This window comes from Natator depressus, chromosome 10 (assembly GCF_965152275.1).
Source record: "Natator depressus isolate rNatDep1 chromosome 10, rNatDep2.hap1, whole genome shotgun sequence".
NCBI lineage: Eukaryota > Metazoa > Chordata > Testudines > Cheloniidae > Natator > Natator depressus.
The window spans coordinates 45,210,869-45,226,787 of record NC_134243.1 but is presented as its reverse complement, the minus strand read 5'-3'; the positions used below and the strand labels follow the sequence as shown (position 1 = coordinate 45,226,787).

General features: G+C 46.1%; 1 protein-coding gene across 1 annotated transcript in view; it reads left to right on the top strand.

The window, feature by feature from the left end:
- The first annotated feature begins 6,089 nt into the window (after nt 1-6,089).
- ZNF592 (zinc finger protein 592) overlaps nt 6,090-15,919 on the top strand; it is a 98,092-nt gene continuing 88,262 nt past the window's right edge. The window contains exons 1-2 of the mRNA XM_074965960.1: nt 6,090-6,206; nt 12,756-15,100. Coding sequence (XP_074822061.1) covers nt 12,764-15,100 — 2,337 coding nt within the window. The 5' untranslated portion in view covers nt 6,090-6,206; nt 12,756-12,763. The remainder of the gene's footprint in view (nt 6,207-12,755; nt 15,101-15,919) is intronic.

Below are 15,919 nucleotides of genomic sequence, written 5' to 3'. Positions count from 1 at the left end.
TGACACAGGCTGTTTATGGGAGAGAATGAACAGCGTGTGGATCTCACCCTGTGTGGTGCTCTCACCATTGGACAAACCGTTGCAGGTGCCCATGGTTCGTGAAGATCAATTTCTGCTTTTTTGTCAAAATCCCTGTTTTATTTTTATGAAAAATATTAGCTCTGCCTTTCTCTAAAAAATTATTCTGCCCTGCCAACATCACTGCTATCTGCATGCCAAGCAGAAACAAACAGCATTCTCCCCTCTATCACTTTACCTGTTTTGACACCGCTTCCCGTATTTTCATAGTAATATTATGATATGATTGTCATAATCATCATGTATTTTATGCAAGATAGATCATGTGAGGTATCATTGGAAAGGGTATGATTTACTGACTATGATTATCCTATTTTTATGCATGTATCTTTTTTGTATCTAAAGTTAGGAATATTGACTATATATCTATACTACAAAAGTGTTTGCACCTGGGGAACGCCCACCAGACAGAATGCAATCAGTCTGGCTGGCTAGCTGGAAACAAGTCAATGGACCATTAGGGAGAACAATAGGTCTTTGAAGATACTAATCTCCTACTTTCCTGAGAAGCTTTCCTGGGATGCTACAAACAGCCTCTGCCTCATGGCTCCTTTGACACTGCAGGGTCATGTGATCAAGTCATCTGGTCCTGGATTCCATGATAGAATACCAGTATTTTTCCACTGGTGGCGGGGGGGGGGGGGGACGGGGACGACACACTGGAAAACAAAGGATTCCAGCCATACGAAAAACCTATTTAAGGCAGAGGAGTGCCATAATCAGGGTTCCTTCTTCACTGAATCCCCACCCAGGATGACTGCTGAAAACATAAGAAACAAAGACAAAGAGTGGGGGGGGGGGAAGGATTGAACCCAGGCTAGGGGGGGTGGGGCCTGTGAAAGAAATACATGGAGTTTTAAGCTGTAAGCAAGAGCAGCTTGCCTTCAAGAAACTCTACAATCTGCCTAAAACAACATTTAGGGTGAGAATTTGTTACTTGTAACCAGTTGTGTTAGTATCTTAAGCTTAGTTTGTGGTTTTGTTTATTTCCTATGGTAATCTGCTTTGATCTTTTTGCTAACCCTTATAATCACTTAAAATCTATCTTTTGTAGCGAATAAACTTGTATTTGTTTTCTCTAAAACCAGTTTGTGGAATTCATAATGGGGATGGGGGGGGCAAAAAGCTGTGCATATCTTCCTCCACACAGAGAAGGGGTGAATTTCAATGAGCTTACGCTGTGACGGGTTCAGTCACAGAGACCCCCCTTGAGGCTGTCACCTAATGTACTGGAATTACCTCTGAGCCCGTTTTCCACTGCCAACTTGGGAATCCAGAACCCTGCCTTGTTGAGCCAGACATGCTAGTCTGCTGCAACACAGACCCAGGTCTGGTCCATGCCCCGAAAACTGAAGACTTTAACCAAAAACTGCTCAGCAAGTCACCTATCTCCAGCACCCAGTCACCCAGCTCTCAATGGGATCCATATAAATCCATTTTACTCTGCATAAAGCTTATACAGGGTAAACTCATAAATTGTCCACCCTCTATAACACTCATAGAGAGATTGTGACGGTGCCCCCCATAAGGCTTTATGGAAATATACTTATGAATGTATATATGACATAACTGGAATGTGTTTTATGCTACATATGCCATGTAACATATCCCTGTAAAGGTTATGATCTACTGAATCTATTACTCCTATTTGTATGCAAGTATCATTTTTGTATTTGAAGTTATGAATATTGGCTGCATACTTGTTTGATTCTGAGTAGGTTTTAGTGAAGCAGTTGGTCAGCTTCCTGAGAAAAGACTATTCCCAGTAAGTGCCCAATCAAGAAGCCCTTAAGCCAACAATGAACTTGGAGACGCCAATCCACATCTGGGCTTTCCCAGGGATGTGGCTTGGCTGGTAAGGAACTCAGTCATTCATGGACATGTGACTTGCCCAAGTGACTCCAACACTCCATTTTGTAGCTGGACTTTGCATAGGAGAGAGGAGGGGGTCTCCACCCACAAGAGAAAGCTTATTTAAACCCCTGGGAGACCCCTCCATTTTGTCTTCAGCTGGCTAAAGAGAGAGCCTCTCCACCCCCAAAGATACCTGAAAGAAACTGGAACAAAGGACAGTAACTACAGGGGGTGTGAGTGATTGCTGGACCCAGACTAGAAGGAGACTAGTCTGTAAAAGAAAGCTTGCTCGAACTGGTGAGGTTTTTATCTGTATTCAGTTTTATTGCTGTACTAGACATAGACTTGCATGTTTTATTTTATTTTGCTTGGTAATTCAGTTTGTTCTGTCTGTTACTACTTGGAACCAATTAAATCTGCTTTGGATATGAGTCAACAGTTGCCAAGAAGGCTAACAGCATTTTGGGCTATATAAGTAGGGGCACCGCCAGCAGATCGAGGGATGTGATCGTTCCCCTCTATTTGACATTGGTGAGGCCTCATCCGGAGTACTGTGTCCAGTGTTGGGCCCCACACTACAAGAAGGATGTGGAAAAATTGGAAAGCGTCCAGTGGAGGGCAACAAAAATGATTAGGGGACTGGAACACATGACTTATGAGGAGAGGCTGAAGGAACTGGGATTGTTTAGTCTGCGGTAGAGAAGAATGAGGGGGGATTTGATAGCTGCTTTCAACTACCTGAAAGGGGGTTCCAAAGAGGATGGATCTAGACTGTTCTCAGTGGTAGTAGATGACAGAATAAGGAGTAATGGTCTCAAGTTGCAGTGGGGGAGGTTTAGATTGGATATTAGGAAAAACTTTTTCACTAAGAGGGTGGTGAAGCACTGGAATGCGTTGCCTAGGGAGGTGGTGGAATCTCCTTCATTTGAGGTTTTTAAGGTCAGGCTTGACAAAGCCCTGGCTGGGATGATTTAGTTGGGGATTGGTCCTGCTTTGAGCAGGGGGTTGGGGTTGGACTAGATGACCTCCTGAGTTCCCTTCCAACCCTGATATTCTATGATTCTATGAAATCCTACTTTCTGTATTTAATAAAATCACTTTTTACTTATTAATTAACCCAGAGTATGTATTAATACTTGGGGGCGGGGAGGGCAAACAGCCGTGCATATCTCTCTATCAGTGTTAGAGAGGGCGAACAATTTATGAGTTTACCCTGTATAAGCTTTATACAGGGTAAAACATATTTATTTAGGGTTTGGACCCCATTGGGAGTTTGGCATCTGAGTGTTAAAGGCAGGAACACTTTTTAACTTGCTTTCAGTTAAGTCTGCAGCTTTGGGGTACGTGGTTCAGACCCTGGGTCTGTGCTGGGAACAGACTGGTGTGTCTGGCTCAGCAAGACAGGGTGCTGGAGTCCTAAGCTGGCAGGGAAAGCGGGGGCAGAAGTAGTCTTGGCACATCAGGTGGCAGCTCCCAGGGGGCTTCTGTGATCCAACCCATCACAGAGATATGCACAGCTGTTTGCTCCACCAGGTATTAATCACTTACTCTGGGTTAATTAATAAACAAAAGTGATTGCATTAAGTATAAAAAGTATGATTTAGGTGGTTTCAAGTAAAAACAAACAGAACAAAGTAAGTTACCAAGCAAAATAAAACAAAACACACAAGTCTAAGCCTAATACATTTAAGAAACTGAATACAGGTAAATCTCACCCTCAGATGTTCCAATAAGCTTCTTTCACAGACTAGACTCCTTCTTAGTCTGGGCCCAATCCTTTCCCCTGGTACAGTTCTTGCTAGTTCCAGCTCAGGTGGTAACTAGGGGATTTCCATGACTGGCAGCCCCCTTTGTTCTGTTCCACCTCCTTTTATATCTTTGGCACAAGGCGAGAATCCTTTGTCTCTCTCTCTCTCTGGGTTCCCACCCTTCCTTCTCTAAATGGAAAAGCACCAGGTTTAAGATGGATTCCAGTATCATGTGACATGTTCACATGTCCTGTGAGACTTCATTACTCACTGGCTAGCACCCAGGTATACAGGAAGGCTTACAAGTAAACAGATTTCAGAGTAGCAGCCCTGTTAGTCTGTATTCGCAAAAAGAAAAGGAGCCATTTACAACCAATTGTACTAGTTAATGGAAGCCATCAAGATTCCAAGCCACCATTAATGGCCCACACTTTGCATAGTTACAATAGGACTTCAGAGTAATACTTCATATTTCTAGCTTCAGATACAAGAATGATACATTCATATAAATAGGATGAACACACTCAGTAGATAAGCTTTGCAATGATACCTTACAAGAGACCTTTTGCATTCCAGTTATATTATATTTACACTCATAAGCATATTTCCATAAACATATGGAGTGCAACATCACATATGCTGTATAGTTCTCTGTGCAGCGCAAGACAATACTATATTGGATTTGCACTCCAGAGGGGGGTGTGCACTTGAGTATCTGAGCACTTCCTTAGCTGAAGCCTTCCCATGCAGGGGGCTAGTCAGAAAGCCTGTTACTACAGCTGGGTGTGTCCCTACCCATATGTAGGCTGGTGAAAGTGAGAGACCAGGAGCAGGTCTGCAGCTTGTCACAGCAGTACAGTTAAAGGGAGCCCAGGCTCATGGGTCAGGCGGCCTCAGTGGTACCCCAGTTCAAAGTGGCACCCCGGGGAAACCTATCACACCTATACATTGCTACATTGTTGTGTCCTGGTCCAGAAAACATGGGAGGGCACAAAATTCACACTAGTAGGAGCTCAGATTTGTGATGTCACTATTTCACAGAAATTACATGAGTTGCTGATGGGACAGGGTGCATCCAAAAGGCAAATTACAAAGAGAAATAAAAGACAGAAGGTTGTTTTGTTGCTGTTTTAATTATTAGGAGGTCTTAAAAACCTACCTGCTAATAACAAGTGAAGGCTGCGAGAAAGATTCAACAGTGTTGTAGGTCATTTTTAAAGCACACAAGAAAAAAAGAAGGATGATCGTAATATGAAGGTCTGCACCCTCTGAGGCTGGCACCTCGTGTCACCACAGTGCCTTCAAGAGCTCCAGCAAAAGCACCCACCCATCGCCTGAACTGCAGCCTCAGGGTCCTATATTCAACCCGTCTTCAGGGTACACAGATACCCAGCAATGGTGTTGACTGACTGGGGGATTGTGCCTATTGTTCCCCGCTGAAGACTGAGGCGCTGTCTTCAGTGCCAAAAAGGTGTGTATTTCCAGGGAGGCCGCATAGCTGAGTAGTTCTCTTGTGACAGGCTGCTGGAGACAAGGCCCTGTGGTTTTCCCTGGGGTGACCGCCAGCTGGGGGGAGGAGGAGGTACACAAACCACCTGTACCTTACCTCCTCTCGGCTTTCTCAGGCAGGCAGCTAGCCCCAGGAACGGCTCTCGAGACCCGCACACCGCTCGGCCAGCGCAGACACAGCACCAGGCTCCGTGCCACAGCAGCGCGGGTCAGGGCACACAGGTTTCCCAGCCCAGCCCCGAGACCAGCGAGCGCCCCGCTCCTAACGCCGGAGCCGTTACCCCAGCACGAGGGAGCCGTGCTCCGGGACTCGCCCCCAGGCCCAAGCCCAGCTCGCCGGGCGCCCCTTTGGCGCGGGACCGCCCGTGGCAGCAAGCGCGCCCGCGGAATGACGGTGTGAATCGTCGCACCCGGGCCTCAGCCTGGGCCTCTCACGGCCCGTGTAACGCCCCGGAGCGGCTCGAGCGCGGGCGGCGGGGCCCGGGGCGCGCGCGAGAGGTGGGCGCGGAGGACAGGGCTCCAGGGCTGCGCAGCAGCGGGAGCGCGCCGAGGAGCGCAGCGAGACCTGGGCCTGAGCGGCGCGCGCAGGGGCGGGGCGGAAACGGGCACAGCGTCGCGGGCTGCCGAGCGGGGCGGTCCCTGGGGGCGCGGCAGGGAGCGGGGGCGGGGTGGGGCCAAGGGGGCGGGGCAGGGCAGAGAGCCGCGGGCGGGGCGGTCCCTGGGGGCGCGGCAGGGAGCGGAGGCGGGGTGGGGCCAAGGGGGCGGGGCGGTTCCCCGGGGGGGCGTGGCGGTCCCTGGGGGCGGGGCGGTTTCCGGGGGGAGGCGGGGCAGGGCAGAGAGCCGCGAGCGGGGCGGTCCCCGGGGGCGCGGCAGGGAGCGGAGTCGGGGCCAAAGGGGCGGAGCGGGGCAGGTCTTCCCAGGCCCGGCCCCGCCCTGCCCCGCCGCCGCCATGTTGCGGCCGTTGCTGCCCGGCGCTGGGTGAGGCCTGTGCGGGCCCCGGAGGAGCTGCCTGCGCTGGTAAGTGCGGCTTGGCCGGGCCGGCCACTGACCCCCGCGGACGGACCGAGTCCCGCTCAGACGCACAGCTCCCTGCCCTGACAGACGGACTCCAGCACCCCCCCGTGGGGCTCACTACTGCCCACTCCCCTCCCCCAGTCCGCGGTGCAGGCGGACACCCCCCTGCCGACCCTTTGGGTGAGCAAACAGACAGACAGACAGACTGACGTGACTCTCCTGCTGCCCCTTGGGGCCGCACAGATAGGCCGGCTCCCGCCAGCCCCACAAAGCACTTCCAGCCCCATGGACAGGAGACAGCCTACCCTGCCCACGCCATGGGGCGGGCGGGCGGACTGACTGCACCTCCCGCCCCAGGGAATGGCTGTGACTGTACCCTGGCCTGTCTGGCCCCACAGAGATCTTCCCTTGCCGGTGGGACAGGCACTGCTGCCAGCTGGGGGCAGAAGACTTCTCCCCTCTCCCTCACCGCCTGGGACGAAGGCCACTGAGCAGTGTGTGTGGCCTTCCCGCCGGGATGGCCCGTCTGGACGCTGGGGGTTGGCTTTAGCCTAACACTATTGCTCTGGGGGTTAGTCTCTCTTTTTTTCTTTTGATCTTGAAGCTCTTGATGAAGATAGGTAAGTGGGAGGTTCCTGCTTCATAGTGGGGAAACAGAGGCACAGAGTAGTTTTAGTGACTTGCCCAAAGGCACACAGCAAGTCACTGGCAGAGTAAGGGTTAGAGCCCAGAAATTGCCACTTCCAGCCCAAAGTTTGGTCACCTAGAGCAGAGGTTCTCAAACTTTTTTTTGTGGATGGACCCCTTTTCAAATGCAATGTTAATCGCGGACCTACGACTGAGAAACTGATTGACAAAGGTGTATGTGTACTTCATATAAACAAGTACTGTTAGTAATGCTTTAAGAAAAAAGTATAAGAGCACTTACAGATGTCAGTGAGGTGGGTGTACCTGCTTCTTATTGGAGAATCTGTCTATCCTTGGCTTGATGGTTGACATTTTGCAGACCCCATGTGCAGTTTCTAAGGACCCCTGGGGTCCCTGGACACTAGTTTGAGAACTGCTGACCTAGAGCACAACTGTCTACCCAGCCTGTATGGTAAATCAACAGGCCACATTCACACCAAGCCATGTACATTAAGTTGTCCACGGAGTTTGTTTTGGGACCTGCCTACTCTGTTCTTCTACTCTGTGTTTCCTGTACTTTACTGTATGTTGAAACTTTGAAGCCTGAATCCACCCCTATGTGTTGTGGAAGCCTCCAATTTATTCTCCTAGCTGGCTAATCTTTCTGTCCCTTTAGCATCCCAAAACCCACTCCCTCCTGACATTCCCTAGACAAATGTCTCCTTCGACAAACTGAGCTTCATCTTTTACTGCCAGTTGTTGTACACTTTCTGTGTTTACTAAGTCCATGAGCCTGATCTTCAAGTTCTCTGAAAGTACTCTGCTGGCAAAGAGACTTTGCTTTCCCACGCTGTCCTGTCTAAAAATTAAGCCTGGCTTTTGGGGTATTTTTCTATTGTCCCTTAACTTGCATACTTCTAAATACTTAGCTTTTTAGGACTGTAACTTACTTTTGTATAACTGTGTTTTCATACTCTAATATTAGATGGCAATCTTGAACTTCTTCTTTGAACAGAATGTTTCATGTTGCTGTAAAGTCTTCTGGACCTATTGCAGATCTCAAAAAGTCCACAGAAATAATACTCCCAATGAAAAGTGAATGTAGTGTGCATGTGGAGCATTGATATTACAGTAACTCCTTTGGAATTCAGTGCGTCTTGGAGCGTAGATGTAGCAAAGGGCCTTGTGAGTTTACAGTTCTACCAGGCCTACAGTTCCTTCAGTGCCCTAGAGAGTTAAGAGCTAAGATCTTTGTCTCCTTTCATTCCCCGTGCCTTCTTGTTGAAATGTATATTCTTGCTTGGTTGGTTTTTGGCCAACAAAACATATACAGACTTGGTTATTGTGCAAGTAATTGTCATTTATCAGCCTGTTTGATGACCTGTTACACTTTGCAAATTTCAGCTTCTTCAATTTTTTTTGTTTTAAGTTGTAATTTAAAAATTTGTCTGTACCCATACTTTTTACACTCACTCCAGTGACAAACATTCACATTTATATAAGAATGACAAATGTTGATTTTTCTATAATGCAGAAGGTACGATAGAAACTTCAATACATTGAATTATAACTTGATTCTCTTTTCAATATTTAGGAACATACAGAAATATTCGACAATTTACTTCTCTTTAAAATTTTGGTTATTTTAAAATCTTTTTAACTGGAAATGTTTGTACAGTTTTCTCCAGATCCTGAGTCTGATTCTGCTTTACTCTGAGAAAATATAACTTCTTAAAATAAACTTTTATGAAGAAATATTGCAATATGAGCAAAGGAGAGACTTACACTCTGTACAACAGAGAGAGTATATAAATTAAGCTGCTGTGGGACTTAAATATGTACACAGACTGTCCTGCAAACACTGGACTATTTCCCATAAAGCTATATGTGGTGAGGAGTCCCAGTTCTTGTCCTACTGTAGTTATCTAGGACCAAATTTTTAAAAGTATGCCAGCACCTATCTGCCTCTTTATCTGTCTAGGGACATTTCCAAAAGCTTTTAAAGTGCTTTTGGAAATCCTACTAGGCACCTAAATCCTTTTAAAAAGTCTGGCCCTTGGTCCCCTCTCTGCAGACTTATTTTCAGCTAATCTTTGTCTACATTGCTTATTAGTGAGCCCAGTCTGTGTGGTGCTTCTGACTCGTATGGAGCCAAATTCAGTGCTCTGAAACATTCCAGTTCTCAGTATAAATTGGTGGACTGCAATCTGCGGATTTAGCTGAAGCTAGGAAAAGGAGATGTAACAGGTTGGACTGCGTACCATGCTGTTCATGAAATTTTTTGTTTAAAGCATTCTGTATATAAGTCTTGGTGCACTGAAATCTTTTAATCATAGAAATTTTATGTGCCTAAAATGATGTGGTGATTTACTTTCTGTGCATAAAGACATGGGCATTATGCTGTAAGGCAGGGATCAGCAACCTTTGGCATGCGGCTCGCCAGCGTAAGCCCCCTGGCGGGCTGGGCCAGTTTGTTTACCTGCTGCGTCTGCGGGTTCGGCTGGCCGCGTTTCGCCGCTCCAGGCCAATGGGGGCTGCGGTAAGCGGCGCGTGCCGAGGGATGTGCTGGCCACCACTTCCCGCAGCCCCCATTGGCCTGGAGCGGTGTACCACGGCCAGTGGGAGCTGTGATTGGCCGAACCTGCGGATGTGGCAGGTAAACAAACCGGCCCGGCCCGCCAGGGGGGGCTTACCCTAGTGGGCCGCCTGCCAAAGGTTGCCGATCCCTGCTGTAAGGAATGAACAGTCTTCATTGTATAATTACTTGTGTGCCAGAAAATGAAGGATGTCTAGTCTTCTCTTCCAGCTGGCACAGACTTTTCTCTCCAAAAGTAAGTGGAAGGTCCTACATCGATGCTTCTTGCCAGCAGCTGTAGTCCTTATGGTGCATGATAACTCGCCATAGACTGGCACTGTTCTTAAGCACTTTATGGATCATCTTCTGAACTTCCAAGGGCTTGTCTAAATACAGAATTACACTGATTTAACTAAAGGTATGGTCTTAAACTGGTACAAACCCCTGTGTAGATGCTCTTATTTTGGTTTAGTTTAGGTCAATTAGAACAGGTTTAATCTAACCTGAAGTTAGCCATTCTTAAAGCAAAAGAAGTATCCATAAAGCCTTTTCACTGGTTTAAACTACAATTTAAAACCTTTTAATTAAACCAATGCTCTTTGTTTGTAGACAAGCCGTAAATTTTGTAACTGTGCTTGAGGATCAACCAGTTAGGTAGTGTGGAAAGAGGACTGTAGTCAAAAAATCCTGACACTAAAATAACGTTTTCCATTATCATATTGTTCACTCTGCTTCTGTGTGATATCCCTTCCTCATCCCCACCTCTGCCCAGTCTGTGTCTCTTGTCTATTTAGTTTTTAAGAACTTCGGGGCAGGGACCATCTGCTACTTAGTGTTTGTACAGAGTCTAGCACAAAGAGAACCAATTCTTGATTGGTCCTGAGGCCCCACAATAATGTGATTAATGGTTAACTTAGTTTCTTCTCAGTACAGAAGTGGTAGAGTGGGGTGAAGAGAGAGCAGAGACCATTCGGTATGTTCCATTGTTTTGTAACAAAGTGTAGTGTTTAGTTGTCAGTTCACATAGAAGTTGTTCCATGTAGCAGCTTTCCGGAAGGGAATATATTTTAAATGTGACTTTCAACTGTTAAAATGTTAAGTGGTGGCTTCTATGAGAAGGTGTTAGTCATTAGTAATGAAAAATGGAAACAACCTCTTTGTTTAATTTACCCATCTTCCCCCCCGTCCCCCCCCCCGGAGGGGAGGCAAAAGAACTCTGCACAAGTGTTGTTATGCATACAGTATGTACCAGTTCTGGATTCATAAACTTGCCATTTTCAAGTTAGATGTGGCTGAAAAAACATGAGTGGTCTTAAAAAATTTCAAAAAGGTCTCATTTTAAGGTATAATTTAAATATTTCATGAATTTATGTACAACTACTGGGGGAGGATATTTAGTCCTTTACAGTAATAACAAATCTCTTTTCTGTGTTAGAGAAGGTGTATAATTGTGAAGCTGCAGTCAGTGCCTGTGTAATCTTTACCTTCCTTTGTAGACAGTTATAACCAAAGAAATGCTCAGAAACTTTTGGTTTGGATTATGATTTTTTAGGCATGATTCTTTATTCTGTGCTCTGGCAAAACTCTTCAGTGATTTTATTAGCTAATAAAGGACTATAGGATCAGCCCTCTTTTACAGTAATCCACAACTGAGTGCTCCAGGTGCTGTACACAACATACTAAATATTTAGTAAAGACTTTTTTATTATTTAGGTAGCTTTGGCAGAAACCTGGAACCTCGTTTTTCAATGCTGTTTCTCTTGGGCTGGCCAATTGCTTCTGGCTTTTCACCAGGTGATTGACAGTACTAAATAGTTGAGGTCTGGCTACACTGTACCCTTTCCAGGGAAATGGATGTGTCATTACACATCGTAAAACTATTTCCCCATGTTTATTCCTCCTCCCCTCCCCCCACCCCCCACTGTTCCTCACACGTTCTTGTCAGCTGCTGGAAATGGCCCACCTTGATTATCACTACAAAGGTATCCCGTCGTCCGTCTCCTTCAAACCCCCCCCCCCCGCGGGTAATAGCTCCCTGTACCTGATCACTCTTGTTACAGTGTGTATGGTCACACCCATTGTTTCATGTTCTCTATGTATATAAAATCTTCCCACTGCATTTTCTGCTGCATGCATCCGATGAAGTGAGTTGTAGCTCACAAAAGCTTATGCTCAAATAAATTTGTTAGTCTCTAAGGTGCCACAAGTACTCCTTTTCTTTTTGCGGATACAGACTAACATGGCTGCTACTCTGAAACCTTTCCAGGAAGTAACAGCTTGTGTTATTTGCAGATCATACTAGTTTCACTTTTGAGTTTGTCCAGAGGTATCCATTCTGTGATCCTTGAGGCCTTATGTTGGTGGTCCTTCAGCGTGACTCTGTTTGGTCAATTGAAGAGTGCTCCCTGAGCCATGCTCTGTGATTTTTATTTTTTACACTGAAGTGTCTGGATCAGCCCTGTACCTATGGAAGGAGGAGGTAGGGGGCACTGCCCTCCACAGCTTTCCCTGTAGCTCCAGGAGCAGCAGGTGCTGCAGTTACCCCACTGGCTCCCTGTTGGGTTGCACAGGAGGGAGGGGAGAGTAGCATCAATTGCTTCATTAGCTGCTTCCCCTTCAGGCTATGGGAGCTCTAGGGAGAGCAGGGTTGAAGTTTGACTGGCTTTGGCTGAATGTAGAGGGCACCTAGGAAAGGATGTGCCCCTCTTCTACATAGCCACTCAGGGCAATATAGGAATGGGGCACGAAGAGAAACTGAGAACAACCACTAACTTACAGCTCCCTGATTCTTTTCCCAGCCCAGGTTAAGGCAGACTTCCAGCTGTTCTAACTTGCACCAGCTGCCAGTAGTCCCAAGGAACCATGCACCAAGTGGGGTAGCCAGAGCACAGCACATTGCAGCTAATCCCCTCCCAGTCTGGCACAGCTGTGCTAGGGGAGTGTAGGAGACAGCTGGATGCCCACTGGGGGCTCCTCTATGTTAGGAATCCACAACAGGGTATTTGCAGGTGGCTTGTGCTGCCTGAGCAGTCTATAGGGAGCAGAACAGTAGAGGATCTGCCCCAGAGTCTTGATTGCAGCTCCTTGGCCTTTTAAAGTAACACATTAGGCCCTGGGGCCAGAAAGGCTGAATGGCACTGAGTTAGTCCATCTACAAATGAACAATAAAATCCCACAGTGTTTAAACTGGAAGTTTAAGTGATAGCATGTTGAAACTTCCCATCCTAGCTTCCCTGTAGTGGCTAGAGTCCTAATTTTTTTCTTCATTAGAGTAAATCCAAGTAAGAGTTTAATAGATTTTTTTTTTCCCAGAGACAAACTTTGATAGTGTGTTTCGCTTTTAATTGCAGCTTTCATCATGGGGGACATGAAAACCCCAGACTTCGATGACCTTTTGGCTGCTTTTGACATCCCAGACCCAACTAGCCTTGATGCCAAGGAGACCATACAGTCAACTGGTGAAGAGAACGAAAATCACTTAAAGCCATCAGGAATTTGTATAGATGAAAATGTGTCCTTGTCCCAATCAGTGCCGGCTCCTGATATCCCTGTTGTGAGTGTTATTGTGAAGAACACAAGTCGTCAGGAGTCCTTTGAAGCAGAGAAGGAGGGGAATCACCTTGGAGCTGGTCTGTTACACAATGGGTTCCGTGGGTCTGATCTGCCGTCAGAGGCTCACAACTTAGTGCACAATTATGGGAAATTTGATTCTGCTTTTATTAATGGTGATAGTTCGAAAAACTATTCTGAAAAACTGGACCAGTCGAAGTCAGAACCTTTACCCACATTCAGTCAGTTCAGCCCTATCTCCAGCCCTGAACCGGAGGATGCTTTCAAAGAAAACAGTATTGACAATAAACCAAAACATGCCCAAACTCCATATTTCCCACCAACTCCAATGTATATTCCATCTGCGGCTTCAGTTCTAGATTCACTTAGGAAGGTACCAGAGCCAGAATTGAGTATGTTTGATCAATATTGTAAAAAAGAACAAAAGATGGAGATTCATAGCCAGCAAGAAAATAGGCTGGAATTGAGCAGAAAAGAACAAGACAGAGTAGCAGAGAAGTTAGTAGAATCCAGCAAAGATCTAGTGGATACCAACAACTTCCTTGGAGAAGGCTTGGCGTTTGGAAGCTTCCACAACAATAACTTGAAGGAAAGCAGAGGGTCTATGCCTGAGGTGAACTTTTCTTCATCAGTCCCACCTCGCCAACGTCTAAAGCCAGCTCACTCAAAATTGTCATCTTGTGTTGCTGCATTAGTAGCTCTTCAGGCCAAAAAAGTTGCATGTATTCCAAAAGAAGATCAAACAAGCCTTACAAAAGAACCTTCTGGCCATTTTAAAGATGGCATGAAAGGAAGCCCCAAAATGCCTAAGTCACCAAAGAGCCCAAGAAGCCCCCTAGAGGTGGTAAAAAAGGCCAACAAGCAGCCTGAGAGTCCTCGGAGTGTGTGCAGTGATAGTAGTGGAAAAGGCTCTCCATCCGTGGCAGCTGGCTCTCCGCCAGCTATTCCCAAAGTTAGAATAAAAACTATTAAGATGTCTTCTGGTGAAATTAAAAGAACTGTAACTAGAATCTTGCCAGAAGCTGAAGAGTTGGGCAAATCTCCTGAGGAGTCATCTGCAGAAGGTTCGGCCGCAGAAGAGTTTACTAAGTCCTTCCCTTCACCTGATACTAGTGCAGTCATGGAAAATGAGGCAAGCAAGGGTTCCACAAAAAATGCAGCTGCCACAGCTATTCAAGTGTCAAATGTTGCGAGCCCCTGTATAGATGATATGAAAACAGAGACTACTGACAACAGCACACCCAAAGTGTCTTCGTCTCCACTGCCAAACTGTGGCAGTGATGCCATAAAAATAGGTAATGTAGGGCAGCAGCCCAACAAGAGGCAGCATCAAGGTATTGTGACGCAGCCATCTAACCCCACCACTTCCAGCCTCCTTCCCAAGGCCGTACATCTAGCAAATCTCAATTTAGTTCCACACAGTGTTGCTGCTTCCGTCACAGCAAAATCGTCTGTGCAAAGGCGAAGTCAGCCTCAGCTAACCCAAATGTCAGTGCCACTGGTGCATCAAGTAAAGAAAGCTGCTCCTGTAATTGTGGAGGAATTTAATAAAGTACTAAACAGTAACAATCTTGTGTCAGTGTATTCTCCAAACCTCAGCCCACCACCTGACAGTAATATTCAGTTACCTGCATCTGGGTATTGTTGCCTGGAATGTGGAGATTCATTTGCCTTAGAAAAAAGCCTAACTCAACACTATAGTAGGCGAAGTGTCCACATTGAAGTCATGTGTACTCAGTGTTCAACTCTGCTGCTGTTCTTTAACAAGTGTAGTTTGCTTAAACATGCAAGAGAGCACAAGAGCAAAGGATTGATTATGCAATGTTCTCAGCTGTTAATGAAACCAATTTCCTTAGATGAAATGTTTTCACCTTCTCCTACAAACTCTTCAGTGTCTTTGGCCCCTCAGACTTTGCATTTCCCAGCTCTTTCATGTAAACCCAGTGCTACATCAGGAAGTGGGACAGGAACCTCTATCAACACTCACCCAGCCATGCCTCTGTATGCAGACCCATTGAGACTAATCCGTCATGGACTAAAGTGTCTTGAATGTAACAAGCAGGCACAGGATTATGTTGCTCTAGCAGCACACTTCCAGAGAACCTCGGAAGATAATGAGGGACTGGTAAGTAATTCTTTAAAATCTTAACTCCTTTAAACCCAATAGAAATGTAACTACCATTTGAAAAAGAAAGAGAATAGACATCATAGTTGAAAGTGAATTATTTAAACTTGCAATTTTGTATTGGGGTCTGTATGTCAGTGTATCTTGTGTCATAAATGTAGGGATGATGGTGGAAAATAAAATAGAAAGCAGCTGCCAGTGAAGTTTTGGGCTAGGTGTGCAACAGCACTGTGTCATGGACTGCAAAGATGGTGATTTTTTTCTGTGGCTCTGGGGAGATTGCACACAAGTTTGGTCTTCAGTTCTGAGCACATGAATACCAGACCTATTGACTAGTTACTCACTGTCTATGCTTTGAAGGATGAGAGTGTAAACTATAGGATGAATTACACAGATTAATTAGAATCCTGGAAATGTAGGGCTGGTAAGGACATAGAGAGGTCATCTAGTCCAGTCCCCTCACTGTGGCAGGACCAAGTAAACCTAGACCATTCCTTACTGATGTTTGTCCAACCTGTTTATAAAAACCTTCAAAGACGGGGATTCCACAACCTCCTTTGGTAACCTGGTCCAGTGCTTAACTATCCTTAGAGTTAGACAATTTTTCCTCATATCTAAACTAAATCTCTGTTGCTGCAAATTAAGCCATTACTACTTGTCCTGCCTTCTATGGACATGGAGAACAATTGATCACCTTCCTCTTTATAACATCCCTTAACATGTTTGAAGACTGTCAGGTGCCCCCTCAGTCTTCTATTCTCAAGACTAAACATGCCCCGTTTTTTTAGCCTTTCCTCATAGATCAGGTTTTTAAACCTT